Source organism: Hyla sarda, chromosome 2, assembly GCF_029499605.1.
Source record: "Hyla sarda isolate aHylSar1 chromosome 2, aHylSar1.hap1, whole genome shotgun sequence".
NCBI classification, from domain to species: Eukaryota; Metazoa; Chordata; class Amphibia; order Anura; family Hylidae; genus Hyla; species Hyla sarda.
Genome location: NC_079190.1, coordinates 178,566,390 through 178,589,261, shown reverse-complemented (window position 1 = coordinate 178,589,261; position 22,872 = coordinate 178,566,390). Strand labels below are relative to the sequence as shown.

At 43.8% G+C, this 22,872-nt stretch overlaps 2 protein-coding genes across 4 annotated transcripts in view; one reads left to right on the top strand and one right to left on the bottom strand.

The window, feature by feature from the left end:
• The window catches only part of GRK1 (G protein-coupled receptor kinase 1), a 49,330-nt gene extending 42,211 nt beyond the window's left edge, over positions 1 to 7,119 (bottom strand). Inside the window, exon 1 of the mRNA XM_056555832.1 lies at positions 6,418 to 7,119. Within this exon, the coding sequence (XP_056411807.1) occupies positions 6,418 to 7,119 (702 nt within the window). The remainder of the gene's footprint in view (positions 1 to 6,417) is intronic.
• The window catches only part of ATP4B (ATPase H+/K+ transporting subunit beta), a 351,538-nt gene that overhangs the window by 303,791 nt on the left and 24,875 nt on the right, over positions 1 to 22,872 (top strand). The window lies entirely within an intron of this gene.

Sequence of the window (22,872 nt, the reverse complement as noted above, 5' to 3'; positions counted from 1 at the left end):
TTAATTCACCATCTTAACACTGCCCGTAAGCTTGTCTCTGCATCACTATCGACCAACACCTCTAGAATTTACAACACAGCTTGGAACACATTCTTAAGATTTGAGCATACTCACCCGCCAGGTGCTATGGAATTGATTGAATATGTACTTGCTTTCATTGGCTTTTGCCACACTGAACTTAAATTGTCATACAATACTATTAACCCCTTAAGGACTCAGGGTTTTTCAGTTTTTGCACTTTTGTTTTTTCCTCCTTACCTTTTAAAAATCATAACCCTTTCAATTTTCCACCTAAATATCCATATTATGGCTTATTTTTTGCATCACCAATTCTACTTTGCAGTGACATTAGTCATTTTACCCAAAAATTCACGGCGAAACGGAAAACAAAATCATTGTGCGACAAAATCGAAGAAAAAACGCCATTTTGTAACTTTTGGGGACTTCCGTTTCTACGCGGTGCATATTTCGGTAAAAATGACACCTTATCTTTATTCTGTAGGTCCATACGGTTAAAATGATACTCTACTTATATAGGTTGGATTTTGTCGTACTTCTGGAAAAAATGCAGGAAAATTTATGTTTAAAAATGTCATCTTCTGACCCCTATAACTTTTTTATTTTTCTACGTACAGGGTGGTATGAGGACTCATTTTTTGCGCCGTGATCTGAAGATTTCATTGGTACAATTTTTGTTTTGATCGAACTTTTTGATCACTTTTTATTCATTTTTTAGTGGTACAAAAAGTGACCAAAAATACACTTTTTTGGACTTTGGAATTTTTTTGCGCGTACGCCATTGACCGTGCGGTTTAATTAATGATATATTTTTATAGTTTGGACATTTACGCACGTGGAAATTCCACAGATGTTTTTTTTTTTACACTTTTTTTTTTTATGGGAAGGGGTTTATTAGGGAAGGGGTTAAATGACCTTTATTAACACTTTTATTTAACTTTTTTTTTCCATTGTTATAAGTCTCATAGGGACCTATAACACTGCACACACTGATCTCTCATGCTGATCACTGGCGTGTATTAAAACGCCTGTGATCAGTGTTATCGGCGCTTGACTGCTCCTGCCTGGATCTCAGGCATGGAGCAGTCATTCGTCGATCGGACACGAGGAGGCAGGTAAGGGTCCTCCCGGTGTCCTGTAAGCTGTTCGGGATGCCACGATTTCCCCGCGGCGGTCCCGAACAGCCCAACTGACTTGCCGGGATAGTTTCGCTTTCACTTTAGAAGCGACGGTCAGCTTTGACCGCCGCTTCTAATGGGTTAATACCGCACATTGCCGCGATCGGCGATGTGTGGTATTAGCCGCGGGTCCCGGCCGTTGATGAGCGCCGGGACTGACGCGATGTGATGCAGGGTCGCAGCGCGACCCCGCTTCATATCGCAGGAGCCGGCGCAGGACGTAAATATACGTCCTGCGTCGTTAAGGGGTTAAATCCTACTTGGCTGGTATCTAGCATTTTTTGGTGTTAAAACATCCTAGCAGAATTTCCATCTGTTCAGTTCATGTGATAAAAGCTGCTTTATGAGGGGTGTTAAAACAGAACCAAAGCAAGGCTACAGTTAGACAATCTATCTCTGGGCAGGTTTTCAGGGACTTATCTGGCATGCTTACCAGGAATCTGTTTGGTTATTTCTGTAGTTTAATATTGAAAGCAGCCATATATCTTGGCTTTTACGGATTCCTTTGGGTTCGGGAATTCACCTGTGTTAACAGTAAGGCCAGTTACATTAAGCACAGCCAACTCTCTTGTTGCTCTGATTATTTTGTTCTTTCTCTCCCAGTTACCAAGACATCACAATTGGATGCCCCCACATTGATTAGGTATTTCCCTACTACCCATGTTTGGTGTCCTGTAGGGGTGCTACGTGATCTGTTTACAGCGCTACAAAGCAAAGAGCCTAACGATCCTTTGTCCCCTTTTCCCACAGCAGCATTATCCACATCTCAATTCATCAAGCTCACTCGCATTTTGGTCTCTAATTTATTTAGGTTTGAACCCTACCAGCATCTCTGGGCATTCTTTCTGAATGGGTGCCGCACAAAGTTCCAGCCCACGTGATTAGAATACTTGGGCGCTGGAGATCTTCTTGTTTTAATGAATACATACCTAATCCTCAAAAAGAAATGTTCGATGCTTTTGAACATTTGGTTTTGTGAATGGTTAAATAAAATTGCTGTAAAACATTTACAGTTGTCTGTGATTTTTGCCCCCTTAAAGGCATATTCCCTTCGCAGCGGTTATGGCACAACACAAGCCGCTTAGTTATGTTTGGTGTTATTAGGTAGGGTTCACACTAAACTTATCAGGTCCTGACCACAAGTGTTAAGGCTAATTATATTAGCCTGTGTTTGTGGGAGGGGCCTGTGCTCGCATATAACGTGGGCACCGTCCCTCCCACTCTGACGTCAGCGGAAGGTTCACCCGCCCAACCCTCCCCTTTTCACTTCCAGGGTATGCCCCCTTAAAGTCATATCTCTTAATAAGGCATTTCCATAACTGTGAAAATTAGAGAAGTACAATAGGACACACAGGGAGGGACACAGCTAAGGCTGCAGAGGGTGCTAGATACTGTAAGGTATACAACAATACAGTGTTCTGTTTTATTTTGTCAGAGCAAATAAGCATTTATTAGCCATATGTGACTAAAGATGCATTCACATCTTGGTTTGCGTGCTACCAAAATGATTTAGATGAGCCGACTGGAATCACCTAGTGTCTCCAGTCTGCTAATTTTTCGACCATATGTGCTTTTTAAACCAGACTGAAAAGCACAGCAGAGCACGGTTCCCAGTTCAGTTCAAAAACTGGATACAGTTGAAAAATAAGTCGAGACACTAGCTTACTCCAGTAAGCTCATTGAAATCAATAGGCTGTGGTGCGGATCTGGCAGGGATATGACAGGAGGTGGTTTTGAAATTATCCTGCCATATCTTGCTGACAAGTTTGTAAAACAAGATGTGAATGCACTTTTAGGGAGGATCCTATCAATTAAAAAGTGTCAGAAAACTCCTTTATGGTTCATCATTAGTGTTGCTCGCGAATATTCGCAATTCGAATATTATTCGCGAATATCGCATATTCGCGAATTCGCGAATTTCGCGAATATAGCGCTATATATTCGTAATTACGAATATTCGTTTTTTTTTTTTTTTTTCTTCACAGTACACATCACAGTGATCACCCCTCTCTGCTTCCAGCTTGTGTGGTGTAAAGAAGGCTGTAATACTGCTGTGTGAGACTGGCATGCGTAAATTAGCATATGCGAAAACTAGCATATGCTAATTTTCGCATATGCAAATTTTCACGTATGCTAATTTTGTGTATGCTAATATTCACATATGTTAATTTTCGTATACGAGAATTTTCGCATATGCGAAAATAAAACGGGGATATAACGAATATGCGAATATTCGCGAATATATGACGAATATTCGTCCATATATTCGCGAATATTCGCGAATTCGAATATGGCCTATGCCGCTCAACACTATTCATCATACACAAACAATTTGAAAAACATTTGTAGAAATGTAAAATATTCTAATATAAATAAGTATACATTGAAACATTTTATTCTGTGTTATCACTAGTGTTGCTCGCGAATATTCGCAATGCGAATTTTATTCGCGAATATCGCATATTCGCGAATTCGCGAATATTTGCGAATATAGCAATATATATTCGTAATTACGAATATTCATTTATTTTATTTTTTTCACAGTAAACATCACAGTGACCACCCCTCTCTGCTTCCAGCTTGTGGGGTGTAAAGAAGGCTCTAATACTACTGTGTGAGACTGGCGTGCGAATTGTCGCATATGCGAAAATTTACATATGCTAATTTTCGCATATGCGCATTTTCGCTTATGCTCATTTTGGTTTATGCTAATTTCCGCATATGCCAATTTTCGTATATGCGAAAATAAAAAGTGAATATTACGAATATGCGAATTTTGCGAATATATGACGAATATTCGTCCATATATTCGCAAAATATCGCGAATTTGAATATGGCCTATGCTGCTCAACACTAGTTATCACCTCATTTTACAGTTAAGATGTGTTATCCTATAGCGTGATCTAAGGCTAGACAGGTGCTCAGAGCAATATGATTATTGAGGGCCTGATCAATGCAGCACAATCATTTTGGCAACTTTGGGTAAATAATAATTTGTAAGTTTTTTGTTTAATTAATAATTCAAGGCTGATAGTGGTAAATGGAATTAGAATTAGGGGGCAAGGAACAGATGCAGTCTAAAATCGCTTACCAGTCTTAAGCTTCATCAGTTTTATTTTCCCTAGATATCATAATGGCAAAGATAAAATAAAAATGTAATGTCTCAATATATTTGACTACTTTTCTGATGACCATAACACAAATACAAAGAATAAGGACATCATCAGTTGATCATCTCTCTTTATCTATTAAAACATCAAAGAAATATCCATGTTTTCATGTATCATAAAAAGGTTCTGAAAAGCTGAGATGTCATCAAGTATTTTTTTACTCTTTTTATTTCTTTCATGGAGATTTAAATTTAAAAGCTATCCAATATTTTAACCCCAAAAATTAGATTAAAGTGTATCTGTCAATAAAAAAAATCATTTGATATGTCTGCATGCTTCTCTTCATGCTCTGTGTCTATGAGACAAGGACAGCCCCAAAAATTTACATTATATTTCCAACCCGGGCACGTGACAAAGAGCCAAGAAAAAACACACTAAAAACACATTAAATCCAATTTAACCCAATCCAATCCAATTCAAGACAGGGTCACTTCATTTGTTAAGGTCTGACAAAGATAAAACACACCCACAACTGGGGCATCATAATGTATTATAGGAAGCAAACCTTTACTACTATTTATCCTGTCAAACTCTGTGCAGGACAACTTTCATCATCCAAAATATCATCATATAAAAGGTATTGTAGTTTTGTAGAAGCTGGAATTTTAGACGGACAAAGAAGCTGAACCTTCTCTAGTTTGATCTATCAGCAAAACATAAAAGTGCTCAAATGTTATGTACATATGAAAAATAAATGATAGGGTTGCTTATAACGCTATAAGAGATAATATAATGTTTAATGAATAACGTTTGAATTTTAAACAATGTTCTCTGGTCAGCCCCATTATAGCTGGAGATAAATGTTGTATAAAACATTCATTCTTTACTGTAAAAGTGTATCTTCTAGCTGGACTTGGGCTGTCATTAAGAAAATTTTAATTTACTGTTGTAACCTTTCAGGGCCAAAAACTGTATAATGACGCATGCGAAATCATTGTGTTACATATCACTGCTGTTCTGTCATAAAAACAATGGCCTAAATGAGCCCTCCAGCATGAAATATTCTATTCTATATAATTGCTGCACTAACACAATGGGGCTTGTACAACAATACCTGTTCTTAACAGGAAAGTCCCTGAGTTTTAGTTCATAACATTTCCAAAACAGCAAACGCTAAACAGAAAGTGCTTAGAACCGGAGAATAGTTTTTGAAGCCCCTTTCTAAGCAGTTATTCAACTATAAAACGCCTTGTTATTTACTTTTTGTAAATAAAAATTGCAAATTCAATCCTTTAAATTTCTATACTTACCGTTAATGCAGTAAAAGCATTCCATTACTTTCATTGTATTAACTGTGTTATGCCATGTATGTAAAGTTAAAAAAATTTCACAAAAAATGCTACAAAGTAGGCATGTTACATATTAGATTTTTTCATGTGCTGCTCATACATACTCTTTATACAAAACAATTATTCTTCTTCCTTTAAAAATGTTATTACAGACATTTACTAAGTAATTTTTACACATGTATACTTGCATTAAAAAAATTAAAAAAATTAAAACATTTTTCATCTAATGTAAATCCTTATCTTAAAAATTAAGGGCTAAAAAAAATGTCAGATTAGGGTATCAGATTTATTTGAAGATATAGAAGTCAATTTACTCGTCAGCATGGTTAGATGTTTTCTATATGTTGGTAGTTCAGTTATTTACACTGGAAAAGTCATCACATTGATTTACACAGATTCAGGGGTAATTCAGAATGATAACAAATGTGCTCTAAATGCTAAACTTTGTAATCCAGCTATACTTCCCCTACACCATGCATATTGGAATACCAGTACTGATGCATTCACATTATATGATATGTTGTCAATTATATAATTAAATAAAATAAAGTTTAATGTATATTAACAGTTAATAACAAGTAACTAAAATATGATGTTAAATGTGATTAACCATGACTTTCAAACACCTAAGCCTGTCAAGTAATCTGGTCATGTGACCTTTAGCCAATCATAGCACTCCAAAGTATATGCCTTCAAATCTGCTAATGTTTCAAACGTACAAATTGGATCTCATTGACTAGTTATAAGGAATCAAATGCTTACTTCAAATCCCTTCCTCTTCTTCAAGCGTTTCTTGTTGAGTTTCTTACAAGCATACATTTTACCAGTCGCCCTCATTTGGGAAGCTGACACTTCCCCAAATCCACCTTTACCAAGAATTCTAAAGTCCATAAACCAGTCCTCTCCAATAGGCTGAGCTTCTAGCCATTTCCATTGAAGGAATCTTGAAAATAATTTGCTTTCCTTGTATTGGGGAAATGCATTTTCAATTAAATAAGTTAAGGTAGACTGAAGCAGTGGTTTAAAGAGCCCATCGGGGACCTTATTGCATTCCTCCACCACTTGTGCAGTAACCTTCTCATCCAAATAGTGACAATAATACTTAGAATGGGTGTCTAGATATTTATTAATTATGCTGTTGGCTTTCTGCAAGCGATCCTCATCCTCTGCTATATCATATTCCTCAATATTATTCCAGATTTCCAGTGCAGGAACAAACTGTGGAACTGTTCCCAAAAACTCCTGGAACAACTTCTTGCCAATGGGCTGTTTTTCACAAATATTCTCAAATTCCAGATCAATCTGATTCTTCAGATGCTCACACTCGCTGATAGGAGGCAGCTTTAGCTTGGCACGAAACTTCTTGTTCCGAGTAATCTGAGGATTGAAGCCCCCATCGAAGCTACCACGAGCAGTAATATATGCAGAATTGGCTACCACTGTTTCCAGTGCCCCAAAATCCATCTTTGATCGTTTAGTCTCCTGATCCAAACATGAACCACTTGGTAGCTACAGAAAGCAAATCTTGACTGAAAAGAAGATCTGCCTACTGCATTCAGTGCTTCCAGGCTTAGCAAAATCCCTTTGATAGAGGTAGAATTATAGACTAAGGTCTTCAATCGGGTATTGCTTGTCCAAGAAACTGTGCAGAAGGAATGAATCGGCCAAACAGCCCATCGCCTGAGGCTGTTCCAAAAAAGAAATACTAAAATAAAAGTAGAAAAATGTAGTCAATGTGCATTGAGGATGACCTCAGACGTAAAATAGTAATCCAGACCCTGTGTGATATAATATGAGAATGACTTATTAGAAGAGATAGCTAAATGACAGGTGAGGAACTAATACCCCTGACTCAACACCTCTGTAAACTCTTTATCCACTTAGGTAGATAATTCGACTCTCATTCTCTCCCTCTCTTTCTCCTTCGCTCTCTCAATCACTATCTGTAGAAAATATACTCTGTTCTTCCGCTGCAGTATATTGTTATCCTGAAATTGAAAATCACACATTTCATCCCCATTCTTGCAAACAATAAATGTAACCAAAACAAGAAAAACAAGATGGTAACCATGAAACCAAACAAAATTAAATATGCAGTGATTTGTTCAATCTGCTGTGTGGAGAGCTAGAAATAAATAGATAAATAAATAGACAGACAGACGATACTCAGTTATCCGTGTTTCTACATAAATCCTTCTTTGCACACATATTCCCATGTATACTGTACATACTGTACACATTGAATCAGTCTGTAACAGATTCCTCTTCACATGCTAGTTCTTTCATTGCAGAGGAAATAGGATTATAGTCTTTGCAGACATATATAAAACAAAATCTCTGGATTAGTTCAGTCCTTCTAGAGTCTGTTTTACAAAGCAACTAGGTACAGATAATACGTGTGGGTGACTAGTGGTTATCTTGATGTCTGAACAGTCACTCACACTAAGAGGTTTGAACAAAATAGATACTTATACATGTGGCTCCAGTTAACTTACTGTATACATGTTCTTTTCTTTAGCAAAATGAAGGAGGGCTAAGAAGGATGGGTTCACACAATTTGAGGCAGTTTTTTGTTACAGTTTTTTATAGTTTTTTTGTGTATGTGCCAAAAGTGTACGCCCTTCTTTTATATTTCTTATTACTTTGAATTCACTTCTGACTTTTGCTTAAAATTAAAAAAATTTAAAAAAACTGAACAAAAAAACTGGCATACAAAGCTGTGTAGAAACCACCTACCTTTTTACAGACTGTGCGTGAACCACCTAATGTTTTATCATTTTTTTTTAATACAGGGCATTATATGCACATCACTGTATTACAACAGTTAATCAGAAACAATATTTAGGTTTAATATAGTGGGGATAATACCTGCCTTCCACCTACCAACCAATGTAAATGAGAGTCTTTCATACATCCTGCTTCTGTCTGGGCAATTTCATAACCGCCGGGTGCCAGGTACAGTAGGTGTAGAAATTGCTACATTTAGCAGCCTCAGATCAGCTCTGCAATGAGTGCCAGGAGTATTTTACCTTTAGCTGTTGCTAATAAATTGTCTCCAATTATAATGTTTTAACGCTCCCCCATCCCAAGGTTTTTTATGGGGGCACAAAGTATATGTAATGTGACGATTCAACTGCCATGACCTTTACCAATCTAAACATGTTCATTTTTTATTTTTTATTTTACAGCAGTACTCATGGCTACTTATTGTGCAGGCCACTACAAAACGATCTATTTCTCTAGCATTGTATTGTGTACCCTGTGCAGTCCCTGCAAAGGAACAGTGGTTGTTCTTTGGATTTTAGCACAGGTGGATGGAATGAAGCATAACCATTTAGAACAAAAAATGTTATTGTTTTAAAAAGATGCACTGCATGCTTGACTGTTTCAGTTCAGAAAATTGTCACCCATGCTTAGTGGATAAAGTGGTTTTTTGGGCTTTCAACAGATTGATGGTAGGGCACTTCCATTGGGCAATCCCAAAATGGCAGCCATGCAGGACCAGGAGTGACCGTATGGTCTTTTTCTCCTTAGGACAGTCCAAACATCAAATGTGTGTGGCTTTGGCTTATTTCCCTCTACCAATTGATAAGGCATGCCCACTTTTCCATGTTAAGTGTGCATACGAATGGAAGGATGAATAGCAGTTTAGCAAATGTTTGGCCAGCATCCATCTGTAATGTATAAGAAGAGATGGTGTGCCCTCTAAGTTATCCAAGCTTTTGAAATTTAAGGCCTATATGGATATGCCATCAATGTTAGATCTGTGGGGGTCCAACTCTCAACACCCCAGCCAATCAGCTGTCTTAAGGGGCCATGGCACTACAGCCTTTTCACTGTTCACATCCAGTATTAGGGTGCATTCACACCACGATTTAGCAATACGGTCACCGGATACGGGATGCAGAGCGGATCCGGGGATACAGCAGTGGACTGTTTTTAAATTACCCTGCCGAATTGGGCAGCCGCATTGCTAAAACGTAGTGTAAATGTAGCTGTAGACTATTTGTACTTGCACAGCACACAGTTGCAGAGTTGTTTCATAGTGGTTGTGCTGGGTATTGCAGCTGTATCCCATTTACTTGAATATGACAAAGCTGTAATACCTAGCACAGCTGCTAAGGAAAGTAAGGCTTGTGCAAGAACAAATATTGTAAAAAAAAAAAAAAAAAAAAAAAAAAAAAAAAAGTTAAGGATAGGTGCTTTGTTTTTCAAACCTGTACAACTACTTTAATATATTATATTATCATTTCCTTTCTAATAGATGTTTTTTTTTTTTTTTTTTTTTAGCAAAATCTCATTGACATCTAAGGAAATTATCTCATGGGATATACCATGACCCCAAGCAGCTTCTGCTAGTCAATGACAGTATTGATCCTATAAGTCCAAGATTACAGTTCTTGACCTCTATTAAATAAAATAAACAGATATTTAAATAATTGTAAATCCTATGGTCAGGGACAACTATAACCTACTTATCGTACTACGCTGGCAAACTGATCTGTAGTCTAAACATCACAAACACATTTATACTCTCAAGGGATAAAGTTTATGTACTTAGAAAAACCAAACACCTGCATTAGCTGCACTGATTAGCAGATACCACATAGATATGATATGGCATACATTAAGAGTTGGAGACACTGAAACCAAAGTGTACGAATGTAATCTTTAATTGTTCTTTATTCTTTTTATAAGTTTTGATGCGTTGTTAATTAGATAAAACATATTTATATAACATTGTATGTATATATATATATATATAAATATATATATATATATATATATATATATATATATATATATGTCTCTGACCGTCTAGTATGCATGACTAATAGGGCTTGGCCCTTGAAATGCTGTGTCAAAGCTATGGAGAACTTATGTTTTGGGGAACCCAGCCCCTGCTGGGGGCGTACCCCAAAGGGGGGGATCACAGGCCACCAAAGAATAAGCACAGCACAGGGACCCATTCGGCACAGCCATTCCCTCGCTAATGGGGAATCCAGGACATTTGCTCTGGACACTTGCCCCAGATGATTGTGTGCTGCTTTTACCTGTATGCATACATGCTCATACAGGTAAAAGCTGCCTCTCTGTGTAAGCCACAGAACCTGCTATCTACACTGAGAGGAGAAAGAGACAAAAAAAATTTGAGGACAGCGCCTTGTGTAATTCTGTGGATCCAAGTGGCTCTCTGTGAGTGTCTGTGATGGGACGCTCACCCTGATGTAGCCTTGAGGTTAAGCATATCACCCCTGTAATTGGTGTACTCTAGGAGACTTGCAAGCCGTCTGGGATTCGTCCGGTGCCAGCTGCGTGGAACCGGTAAGGAGTATGCAGAGAAAGAAGGATGAAAGGCTGTCCCCACTATGCGCTCTCTCTATAACGCCTAGTGGGGACAGCCTTTCATCCTTCTTTCTCTGCATACACTGAGAGGAGACTTGTAACCTATGTCCCCAATCAAGCGCCAATGATGTCACTCAACGCTGACTGTGGAGAACGGAAGACGTGGCCTGGCTGTACTACAGAGGAGATTGCTGTCATGATCTGTGTCCGGCCAGTTACCCTGACAGTGAGTGCTCCCCTCCTGCACCTGCCGGCGGGGCTGGGATTCGCATTTAGGGATGCATCCGCATGCAAATCCCAGCCAGTCACTCACCTCCGCCCTCCTCTGTCTCTTCAGTCTTCTTGCACTGCCGGCTGGTGTGCCCCCATCTCCTAGCACGCACGCCGGTGCTCTAAAATTTGCATGCATCTGCACTGTTTTTTTTAAATAAATATCTGCACCTCCCATCACTCCCTGCCGGATCTTTTTTGTCCCAGAGCCTTAGAGAAAGTGTTTGTTGTTTAGCCTTGCCGTGTTCCAGACCCTTGCATTCCGTGACCTGACCTTGCTCACTGCTGCCTGCCTTAATGCCTCCTGCTACGTCCCTGTCTACGCACCTGTGCCGCCAGTCGTGACCTCCTGCTATCCTGACTGTCTTGCCTATCCCTCCTGTACCTGGCATCACCTCAGCCACCTGTGTGGTCGAGTCGTGCCAGGGATAGCGACCTGGGTGCTGCCTGCCGCAGCAAGACCATCCTGCTTTGCGGCAGGCTCTGGTGAAAACCAGTGGCACCTTAGACTCCGCTCTCTGGCATGGTCCACGTCATCTGCCACACAGGTCCAGTGGATCCACTACCTCCAGAGTGTCCTGCCAACTGCCGTGAGTGCTTTAATTGCGATTGCTGCATGGGACATGAGGTAAACATTTTAATATCCTGTGAGGAGTGGTTGGACTGTTGGGTGGACTGTTTACCTACCTGGCTACCTACCTACATAGCTGATTAACTTTGGTCCAGCGGATCCACATCCACGGGGGTTCCTGTCTTCAGAAACGTGAGTGTTACATCCACCTTATTGGACCCTCGCTTTCGGCACAAAATGGGGGCCTTTTTTACACCCACTGAGAGGGAGGACAAAGTGACCTACTACAGAGACATCCTACGTGGTCAGTTCGCCGATGCCTTTCGTTGCCATTGTCCATCCTCTCACAGGTCTTACTCGGGGGCCCTCTGCGCTCACGTTCCACTGCCATGGTGGCTGGGGACGGGTGGGGTGGCAGGAGCAGTAACAGCTCCATCAGCAGCAGCCTGAGTCTACAGTCGCTGATGAGTACCTTTCTTCACCCGCATAGTGAAGCAACTCATCAGCAGCAGGTAGACGTGGAGCAGGATCTGAACCAGCAGATGGTGGAATACCTTGACATGACAATGCCAACAGACCGTGAAGATCCGCTGGACCAGCCAAAATTGATTTGTGGCCGCAACTAGCAGAGTTTGCCCTGAGAAAGCTGTCCTGCCCGGCCTGTAGTGTGCCATCAGAGTGGGTGTTTAGTGCGGCGGGGGCTATAGTTACCCCAAGGAGAACTCGTCTGTCCATGAAAAATGTGAAGAGACTGACCTTTGTGAAGAGGAATCAGGCATGGATCAGCCAGGATTTCCACCCACCCACATGCCTGATGCATCAGAGTAGATTGACCATGATGCCACACCAACACTTCACAAATATGGATAGTGCAAAACAGATTTAAGGCGCTTCCCCTCAGTTACAAACATTCCTCCATATTAGAACTTTTTTCATCCACCTTCATCACCGGGTACTGGTATTGCCACCCACCGCACCACTCTATCAGTGGGTCACTTCCAGGACTCCTGATGCTGCTGCCACCTCCAGGTTGTCTCCTTCAGCCACTATATGGCCTCCTCATGCTGCCACAAACTCCAGTCTGTGTCATTCAGCCACCGTATGTTCTCCTCATGCTGCCGCAAACTCCACTTTGTGTCATTCAGCCACTACACTGTCTCCTCATGCTGCCACAAACTCCAGGTGTAACGGAGCTGGATATGGATCCTCTCACCTGTTTGGCCGATGACTCGGACCGTATCGGGGAGTGGAGTCTAAGGTGCCGCTGGTCTTCACCAGAGCCCGCCGCACGGCAGGATGGGCTTGCTGCGGCAGGCGACACCCAGGTCGCTACCCCCAACACAGCTCGACCACACAGGTAGCTGGGCAAGGCGAGGTACAGGAGGAGAAGGAAGTAGCGTAGCAGAAGGTCAGGGCAGGCGGCAAAGGTGCGGAGTCAAATAACATAGCGGAAGGTCTGGGTACACGGACAAGGCAAACAGGCTATAGTGTAATCTCAGGCTAGGGGCACTGAAGATCCGGCCGGGAAGCATGGGAGGCGCAGGACTTTATAAGGTAGTGTCAGGTGCAAACAGTGATTATGGGCAAACGGGCCCTTTAAATCTCAGCGCTCCATCATGCGCGCCCCCTAGGAGACAGGGGCGCGCGCGACGGAGCCGAGACACAGGAGCAGAGGCAGCAGCAGTACAGGGTGAGTGATGGGCCGGATTCGCATGCAGGCGTGTCCCGCGATGCGCATACCGGGAGTAGGGACAATGCGCTCAAGGCCGACATGTGCGGCCGGAGTGCAGGCTGTAACACCAGGATGTGTCTTTCAGCCACCATATGGTCTCCTCATGCTGCCGCCACATCCAAGCTGTGTCATTCAGCCACCATATGTTCTCCTAATGCTGCCGCAAATTCCAGGCTGTGTCATTCAGCCACTATATGGTCTCCTCATGCTACCGCAAACTCCGGGCTGTGTCAGTCAGCCACTATATGGTCTCCTCATACTGCTGCAAACTCCAGGCTGTGTCATTCAGCCACCATATCGTCTCCTCATGCTTCAGCCTCCTCCAGGCTGTGTCATTCAGCCACTATATGGTCTCCTCATGCGGCTTGTACATTACTTAAAAAATTTTAAGGTAGCACTAGCTACTAGAGGTGAGCGAATTGAAGCTGACGAACCCGAATTCGTTATGAATTTCATTAAAAATTTGATTTGCAATGAATGCGAATATCACAGTGATTCTATCGTGCAAATCGCTTCATTAAACTCCATTTACTGCGGTCTAGGCTCCAGGGCATCTAAAATGGTGGATCCACATGTCAGTACATGGGGCAAGGAACGCTGGGAAGGCGGGAAGGGAAGTAGGCAGGATTACCCTGAATCACATGCAGGATGCAGCCAGTCACCCCTGTGATGTCATAGCCCTATATATTCAGCAGCTATTTTGCAGCTCGTCATATCATTCATTATACTGCATAGAGATTGGACGGACATCGCTGTGTTGTTACACAGAAAAGCTTGTTGCAGCAGTGTTTCACCTCTTAGTCACCTCAGCCTTCTGTAGGACACAGAGCACAGCGATTTTGCACAGAAATGAATTCTTACTGCAGAGATTAACCCCTCAGTCACTGTGAACAGAATTGTATTACAGAGAGGGGCAGGGAGCTGTGTGTTTATCTGTCAAGGGCCTACATAGTGTGAAAAGACAGGTGAAAGTAATCACCGGCTGGTGTTTTACTCCAATATGTTTTTTTAAGTGTACTGTAGCGCATTTTTCTGCCCTGTTTGTTCCACCACAAATGGTCTGCTGGTTATACTAGTCTGTAGACGGAATAATACATACCCAGCAGTCCATTCCTAATAGTCTGTGAAAGAGTGCAATTTTGTGTTTAGTACACAGCGACTGTGTGCTGCAGCACTGTTGTGTACAAAAAAAAGTTTTTTTAAGCGTACTATAGCGCATTTTTCTGCCCTCATAAGTGCATACCACATACGTACATCTAAGTAGTGTACTATTTTAAACCTGTTAATCTGTCAAGGGACTAGATACTATCATAGTCCAGGCAAAAGTACTCACCAGCTTTTTTTTTTTACTGAAATGTTTATTAAAGAATTTTTCAGAGACATAATCCAAGACAAAACACAATATAAATCAACATCCAAAAGGGCCAAGGCCCTGGAAAAGAAAAAGAAAACAACAGTAACATAAGGACGAGCTCAGTAGGACCAAATGAGGTCAGAAAAGCACTACAGGAGCTCCATCATCAGAGTTCTAACAGCAAAGTGATACAAACAGGTCAGATTGCCTAAGCCATTGCAATAGCCATCCCAACATTACAACACCACCAACAACAGAGGGGGGGGGTAAGAGAAGTGAAGGGGTAGGGGGGGCGCAGGGACACAAAAAAAGGGGGGACACAGGACAAACATACATACAAAACACAAACAGAAAAGGGGTAAGGGGGGAGGGAGAGGAGAAAAAAGAGGAAGAAAAGAAAAGAAGAAAGAGGAGGTAGAAAGGGAATCAAGGTGGTTGCCGGTCCGAGAAGCGATCCCATGGCTCCCAGACCGAAAGGAAAGAGGGGATAAAATTATTAAAAGAAGCGGTAAGAAATTCCAGGGTGCGGATTTCACAAATACGAGCCAGCAAATCAATCTCAGAGGGAGGAATAGTTCTTTTCCAGCACTTGGCAATAAGAATCTTGGCAGCCAGGACAATGTGCATAAAGAGCTTAAAAGGTCTCTTAGACAAAGTAGGATGAGAGAGGTGGAGAAGATAAATCAGAGGATCTAGGGGGACCAAGACACCCAGAGCCCCAAGAATGAAGCGCTGCACCATTTTCCAATAGTCTACCAGGAGGGGACAGGACCAGAAAATATGGAAGACCATGCCCAACCCCACCCCACAGCACCTGCACTTAGGAAGGATAGAAGGGTTAAGTCTATTTAAGAGTTCAGGGGTGTGATACCAGCCCATAAGTAACTTATATTGGGTTTCCTTGTAAGTAGTACATATAGAACCCTTGGATGCCCTATCCCAAATCACCCGCCATTGGGACAATGTAATGGCAGTATTCAAGGCCTCCTCCCAACGGGCCATATAACGGTGGGACGGGGGATCACCGTACGGAGGTGAATGAGCAGAGAGTAGATATCGGAGAGAAGGACCTTCACCTGAGGTCCACCATGGCATAACCGCTCGAAGCTAGTAGGCTGAAATACCGATACAGAGGCATCAGAGGAGGACATAAAGTGCCGTAATTGTAGGTAGCGAAAACGCTCAGACGAGGGGAGATGCCAACGAGACGCCAGTTGCTCAAAGGGTAGTAGGGAATGAGAGGTAGGGTCAACAATATCCACCCAACAGAATAAGCCCCGGGAGCCCCACTCCTGTACCATAATGGAGGACATACCAGAGGGAAAAGCAGGATGATAGAGGAAAGACGGTAGAGGGGAGATAGGAGAAAACAGTCAAAACTTCAAGGAACAATAACCCCATGCATATCTAGAAAAACCCATGGGGCCTAGGAGAGGGGAGGGAGAAATAGTTGATGCTGTAGGGGACCAGAGGAGAGAATTAGGGTGGATAGGGGCTAACCACAGCTTTTCCAGCTCCATCCATCGGCTATAAGCATGGTATGTAGACCATGCCACAAGGTGGGGCAGATGAGCAACCCAGTAATACTTCGTAACATCAGGAACTGCTAAACCCCCCATGGTCCTACCAGCCATCATAACCGACATTGGCAGATGATGCCACCTCCCATCCCAAATAAATCGGAAAATAGCCGCCTGAAAAGAGCGAAGGGCCGACAACGGAACCTGGGTAGGCAACGTTTCGAAAAAAATAGAGCAGTTTTGGGAAGATCGCCATCTTAACTGCTGCAATTCGGCCAAAAAAAGGAGATGTATTGCGACCACCATTTTTCAAGAAGAGCTCGGAGATCCCTAAAGAGGGGGAGGTAGTTAGCAGAATAGAGAGAGGAGTAGCGAGAAGTGATATGTATCCCTAGGTATTTAATGGCAGAAGAGGACCATTTGAAAGAATAGTTGGAGCAGAGAACGGTGGATAAGGATAGAGGCAGGTTTAGAGGCAGCGCCTCCGTTTTAAAGAGATTAACTTTATAGCCAGAGACCACTCCATTGGCATAAAGAGCTTTGTAGAGATTAGGCAGGGAGAGTAAGGGGTGAGAAAGAGTTAAGAGCACATCATCAACAAAAAGGCAAATCTTGAACTCCCTATCATGCAGAGAGATGCCAGTGATATCCGAGTAGCCCCTAATCATAGCTGCCAAAGGTTGAATACATAAAGCGAAGACCAGGGGGGAGAGCGGACATCCCTGTTGGGTGCCATTAAATAGTGGAAAGGTTGGAGAAGGAGAGTGGGGGAGCTGGAGAGAAGCAGTAGGAGAAGAGAAGAGACCCCACAGAGCAGTGAGAAGCTTTCCAGTGAGTCCAAATTTCCGGAGCCTTTTCAGCATCCAGACTGAAAATGAATGCCTGCTCCGACCTCCGATTAACCATGTCAACAAGGTCCACCACCCTCCTAGTGTTGTCCCCGCCCTGGTGGCAAGGGATAAACCCAACCTGGTCCTTATGGATCAGAGAGGGGAGAAAGAAGCATAAGCGTACCGCCAAAATCTTGGAGAATAGCTTTAAGTCAGAATTTAGGAGGGCAATGGGTCTATAACTGGAGCAATCATGAGGGTCCTTTCCAGGCTTAGGAATGAAGGTAATTAAGGAGTGCAAGAAAGTCTGCGGGATCCACTCCCCCCCCCCCCCCTCCTCCACACCATAAAGGAGTTCAAAAAGAGGGACAAGTTTAGGGACAAGTGTAAAAGAGAAGGTTATATAGTAGAAGTACGTAAATCTGTCCGGACCCAGGGAGCGACCAGCTGGAAGGGACTTGAGAATGCCCAAAAGTTCCTCCTCCGTTATAGGAGTATTAAGGACCCCACAGTCAGCCTCCAAAAGAGTAGGCAAGCCGCACCGGGAGAGATAAGTATCTAGTGCAGCATCGCGCTCACCGGGCTCGGACAGAAGCTGGGAAGGAAGGGAATAGAGACCAGAGTAGTAGCCAACAAAAAGACGAGAAATATCAGCAGGGTGGTAATGGAGAACACCTGAAGAATTTTTAATGGCTGATGGAGATTGGGCAACCGCAGGATCCTGCAGGCGCCTAGCCAACATAGTATGGGCTCTATTCCCCTTCTCATAAAAACGTTGCTTGGCATATAGCAGCTGTCGCTCAACCCTATGAAGAGCCAGGTCACCTGAGAACGAGCGGCAACCAATCTTCTCAGGGTCTGGACTGAGGGGTTGGACAGTAAGAGAGACTCCAGATGAGCAATCTGAGCTCTGAGTTCCCGGGAGCGAGTCAGAGCATCACCCAGAGCAATACAGTGCCCAAGCACTACCGAATTATGAGCTTCCCAGAGAATAGCCTGAGAAGAGACTGAGCCCTCGTTAGCAACAAAGAAATCAGTCAAGCACTTCTGAATCGACTCCCGGGAAGGCAGCGATTTGAGAAGAGAGTCATTGAGACGCCAATGACAACTCCGGAGAGAAGAAGGGGAAGAAGAGAAAGAAAGGACAGGACAGTGATCAGACCAGGAGATAGGATCAAGAGAAGCATCAGAAAGCATGCGAACCATAGGAAGATTACCAAAAAGTGTCATCAATACGTGTGTGTAGTTTATGAGGGTGAGAGTAGAAGCTAAAAGAGCACTCCGTTGGGTGCTTGATCCTCCACAGATCGTATAAGAAAGAAGCCCGTATGACCGCCAAAAAAGGGAAGCCAGTCGCAATTGGGCAGGTGCGGGGGGAGCCACCAAGACCGAGTGACGGTCCAGGGAAGGAGAAAAAACAAGATTAAAATCTCCCCCTAATAACCACGCAGAAGAGGAGTACCTACGGAGTTTAGTAAGGACACGGCGCAAAAACGGTATCTGCGATCTGTTGGGGGCATATACATTACAAAGCAGCAACAGCACCCAGAACCTCCTCCAGCATCACGTAACGCCCTTGTGGGTCGAGAAAGGTATAGGATACTTGACAGGATCTAGAGATAAGAATAGCAAACCCAGCTACCTTTCTGTCATTAACAGCAGAATAGGCCTGAGGATAGAGGTGATGCAGAAATTGGAAAGATCCGGAACGGTCAAAGTGTGTCTCCTGAAGGAAAACAACATCAGCCTGCTGCAAAACCAACTCTCTCTGCAATAAATGCCTTTTTGGAAGGGGAGTTAAGGCCCTTAACATTCAGAGAGACACACTTGACCATGATGGATGTGGAGACAAGGACAGAGCCAATGAAAGCACATACTTACAAAGTCCAGCAGATAGACCAGAGAACACCACTGGAGGGAGCCTGTGAGTCTTGAACCCTGAAAGAGAGAAGAGGGAAAAACAGAGCCTAAAAGAGGAGAAAAATAGTGAGATCAAGGAAAACAGAGGAACACAAAAGGGCAGAAAGACAGACATCAAACAGACAATACCACGTGAAAAAAAAAAAAAGCAAAACATAGCAACAAAGTGAACCATTGACCAACTAGCCAATGCAGAGGCCAAGACCACCAGAGTGGGCAAGAAACCAAGGCATGGGTGGTTCATTGCTATAGCCTCTAGAGGGGAAGTGGGAGAACGAAAAGCAATAGCGGCCACCATCAAGACAGCACAATACTCTGAGGCTATAGCAAAAGAACGGAAACATAATAGCAAAGCAAGTGGAAATAAACCATAGTGACCAAAATGCATAACCACTATGACAATGGAAAAGAGCAAAAATAAAAAACAGTTTCCTCAGGAAATTGCAACTCTTAACACAGTGTCGGGGAGACAAGCAATCCAACGTAGTCCCAACCAAGTTCAGCACGGAGAAGTCAGATGGCCACAGACAACATCTCAAGGGGGATCCCACGGGGGTCCACCAAGATCCCGGGGAGGAGATTTCTTTTGTGACTTTCTATGGCTCTCAGATCGTCAGGACCGGACAGGTTGCCAAACAGGAGGCAGAGGGGGGGGGGAGAGAGTTAAGTCCCAATCCACCATCTGGGGTACCGCCAAGTCCAAGGTGGGGCAAAAGGGTGCCAGATCAGAGAAAGAACTAAGAACAGCAGAGCGTCCATCTTTGCGGGCATGAAGGGCTGATGGAAAGTTCCACCGATAGACCACCTGGTGAGAACAAAGAACAGAAAAGGTTGGAGCATCCGTCGCTTCAAGAGCGTGAGCCAGGACAGTCAAAGCACCGAAGAGATCTTGCCTCGGCCATAATGGCTTCCTTGATCTGGAAATCATGTGCACAGCAGATAACATCCCTTGGGTTACCGGTGTTAGACTTGGGGCGGAGGGCCCTGTGCGCTCTGTCCAATTTAATTTTGTGAGAAGACGGCTCCCCCAGAATAAGATTAAAGATGGCTTCTAGAATGACATGAAGATCCTCCTCGTGGGTAGCCTCCGGCAGCCACCTCACCCTGATGTTGTTGCTCCTACTCCAAGTCCTATCCAAGTACTCCACATGAGCGTGTAAGTCACAAACGAAGTCTGTTTGAGATGAGATTGTAGCATGAAATTGGGCAATGTATGCCCTAGTGGTATCATGGGCATCCTCGAGACCCTCGACTCTGTCAGAGACATGTTGCAAATCCTGGCGTAGGGATTATATTTCTGCCCTGCAGGTATCTTTAACTTCAGCAATGAGGAAAGTCCTCCTTAGTTGGAATTTGAGAAAGAAGCAAATTAAATCTGGCAGAGAGGGCAGAAGTGCAGGAAGGCCACAGCAGGGGGGGATCAGGCAGAGGCTGGTCATCCTGAGAAAGGGACGGGGTCCTTGGGGGGGAAGTGGTGAGCTCAGTGCAGGTGGGGTAGCCCTCTGAGAGGACAGGTGAGGGGCGCTGGCCGCCATCTTGCTGGAGGTCCGAGACTGTTGCTGTTTGGGAGGCACAGGAGATGTAGCACAGCCTGAGTCAGAGTCCAGAAGGGGAGAGTAAAGGGGCACTGGAGACGCAGGTGTCTGAGGCCCAATAAGCAGCCCCTGCAAGGGGGGTGTCACAGGACAGAAGTTCCCCAAACCCCCAGTAGTGCAGGGTAAGGAGAAAGGAGCCTGGGGTGGTGGGCTGGGTTGCTGGGCCCTAGGGCCAAAGGTGGATGGAGGCAGGCCCGAAACCAAGGAGGCCCAAGAAGGCGGACCCGCAGTGGGAGAGAGGGATGCTGGGGCCCCACAGGCAGGGGAGGTCGGGCTACACCAGGGGAGCAGGGAGGCTTAGCCAGCAAGCAGGGGCTAACACACCACCGCAGCTGGCTGTACTGAAGCGGAGGCAGGCGGCACGGCAGGCGGCACAGCAGGAGACACGTGTGGAGCCGGAAGTCACGCGGGCAGCTGGAGCTGTAGGCTGTGCTAGCTAAGTCTTACTTTTGGTAAGATCCTATTGAGTGTGAGTGTAAGTAAGTGAGTGTGTGAGTGTGATACAGACAGAGAGAGAGCGTGTGTGTGTGTGGTAAGTTGTAGAAAACACGACAGGGGCACTGTATAGTACAAGGGCATTATGAAACTTAGGGGCACATAAAAGGGGACAGACATTTAATGTGAGAGAAACATGGCAGGGAGCGTTATAAGTGAGAGGCACATGACAGGGGGGCATTATATGTGAGGGACACATGACAAGAGGGCATTATTATATGAGGGGAACAGGACAGACTTTATTACTATGTGGGGGGCACAGAACAGGTCATAATAATTATTATTATATGTGGGGGCACAGGATGGGGCATTGTTGCAATATGTGAAGGGCACAGAGTGTTTTGCCTACCACAATTATGGGGGCAACTATTAACAGAGGGGCCTACCCAAGTTATATGGAGCCCCTATATAGTTTGGGTAGGCCTCTCTGTTCATAGTTGCTGCTTCCATTCAGTTTGGGTAGGCCCCTCTGTTAGAGTTCCACCAATCAGACTGCATTGATGGACACTGATCAGACTGCATTGATGGGCAGTGCAGTCTGTATGTCTCTGTGTGGGCAAAGTTATTGCTGGTATATTGTTTTTGTAGCGCTGTATATATTACTTGTTCTTCATTTTAAATATTGTATTTGTTCCCGTTTTGTTTCTTCAATTCAAAATAAGATATATGCAGTGTGCATAGGAATTTGTTCATAGTGTTTTTTTTTAAAACTATAGTCCAGCCCTCCAACGGTCTGAGGGATACTAAACTGGCCCCCTGTTAAAAAAAAAAGTTTGAGGACCCCAGCTATATGGTCTCCTCATGCTTCAGCCACCTCCAGGCTGTGCCATTCAGACACTATATGGTCTCCTCATGCTTCAGCCACCTCCAGGCTGTGCCATTCAGACACTATATGGTCTCCTCCTGCTTCAGCCACCTCCAAGCTGTGTCAAACACTATTTGGTATCCTCATGCTTCAGCCACCTCCAGGCTGTGCCAGACACTATATGGTCTCCTCTTGCTTCAGCCAACTTCAGGCTGTGCCATTCAGACACTATATGGTCTTCCCATGCAGCCACAAACTCCAGGCAGTCATTCAGCCACTATATGGTCTCATCATACTGTGACTCCTTGTTAAATTTGGTCCTTTGTACCCACATGCCGGGGCCCGAGGCACTAAAACTTAGGAGTTAAAATTTCAGTTACAAATGGTTGAGGTGTGATCACATCTTTCAGGTCACTATCTTGTAGCTTGTAATATCGGCCAGTATTGGCGTAGTATGTTCATCACCTGCCTGTTGTTTTAATCAAAAGTGTTGATACAGCTTACCACTTTGGGTTGTTGGATATTGCCAGAATTTCCAACAACCCAAAGTGGTGCACTGTATCAGCACTTTTGAGGAGTGCCATTCAGACACTATATGGTCTCCTCATGCTTCAGCCACCTCCAGGCTGTGCCATTCAGAAACTATATGGTCTCCTCATGTGTCAGCAACCTCCAGGCGGTGCCATTCAGACACTATATGATCTCCTCATGCGTCAGCCACCTCCAGTCTGTGCCATTTAGACACTATATGGTATCCTCAAGCTTCAGCCACCTCCAGC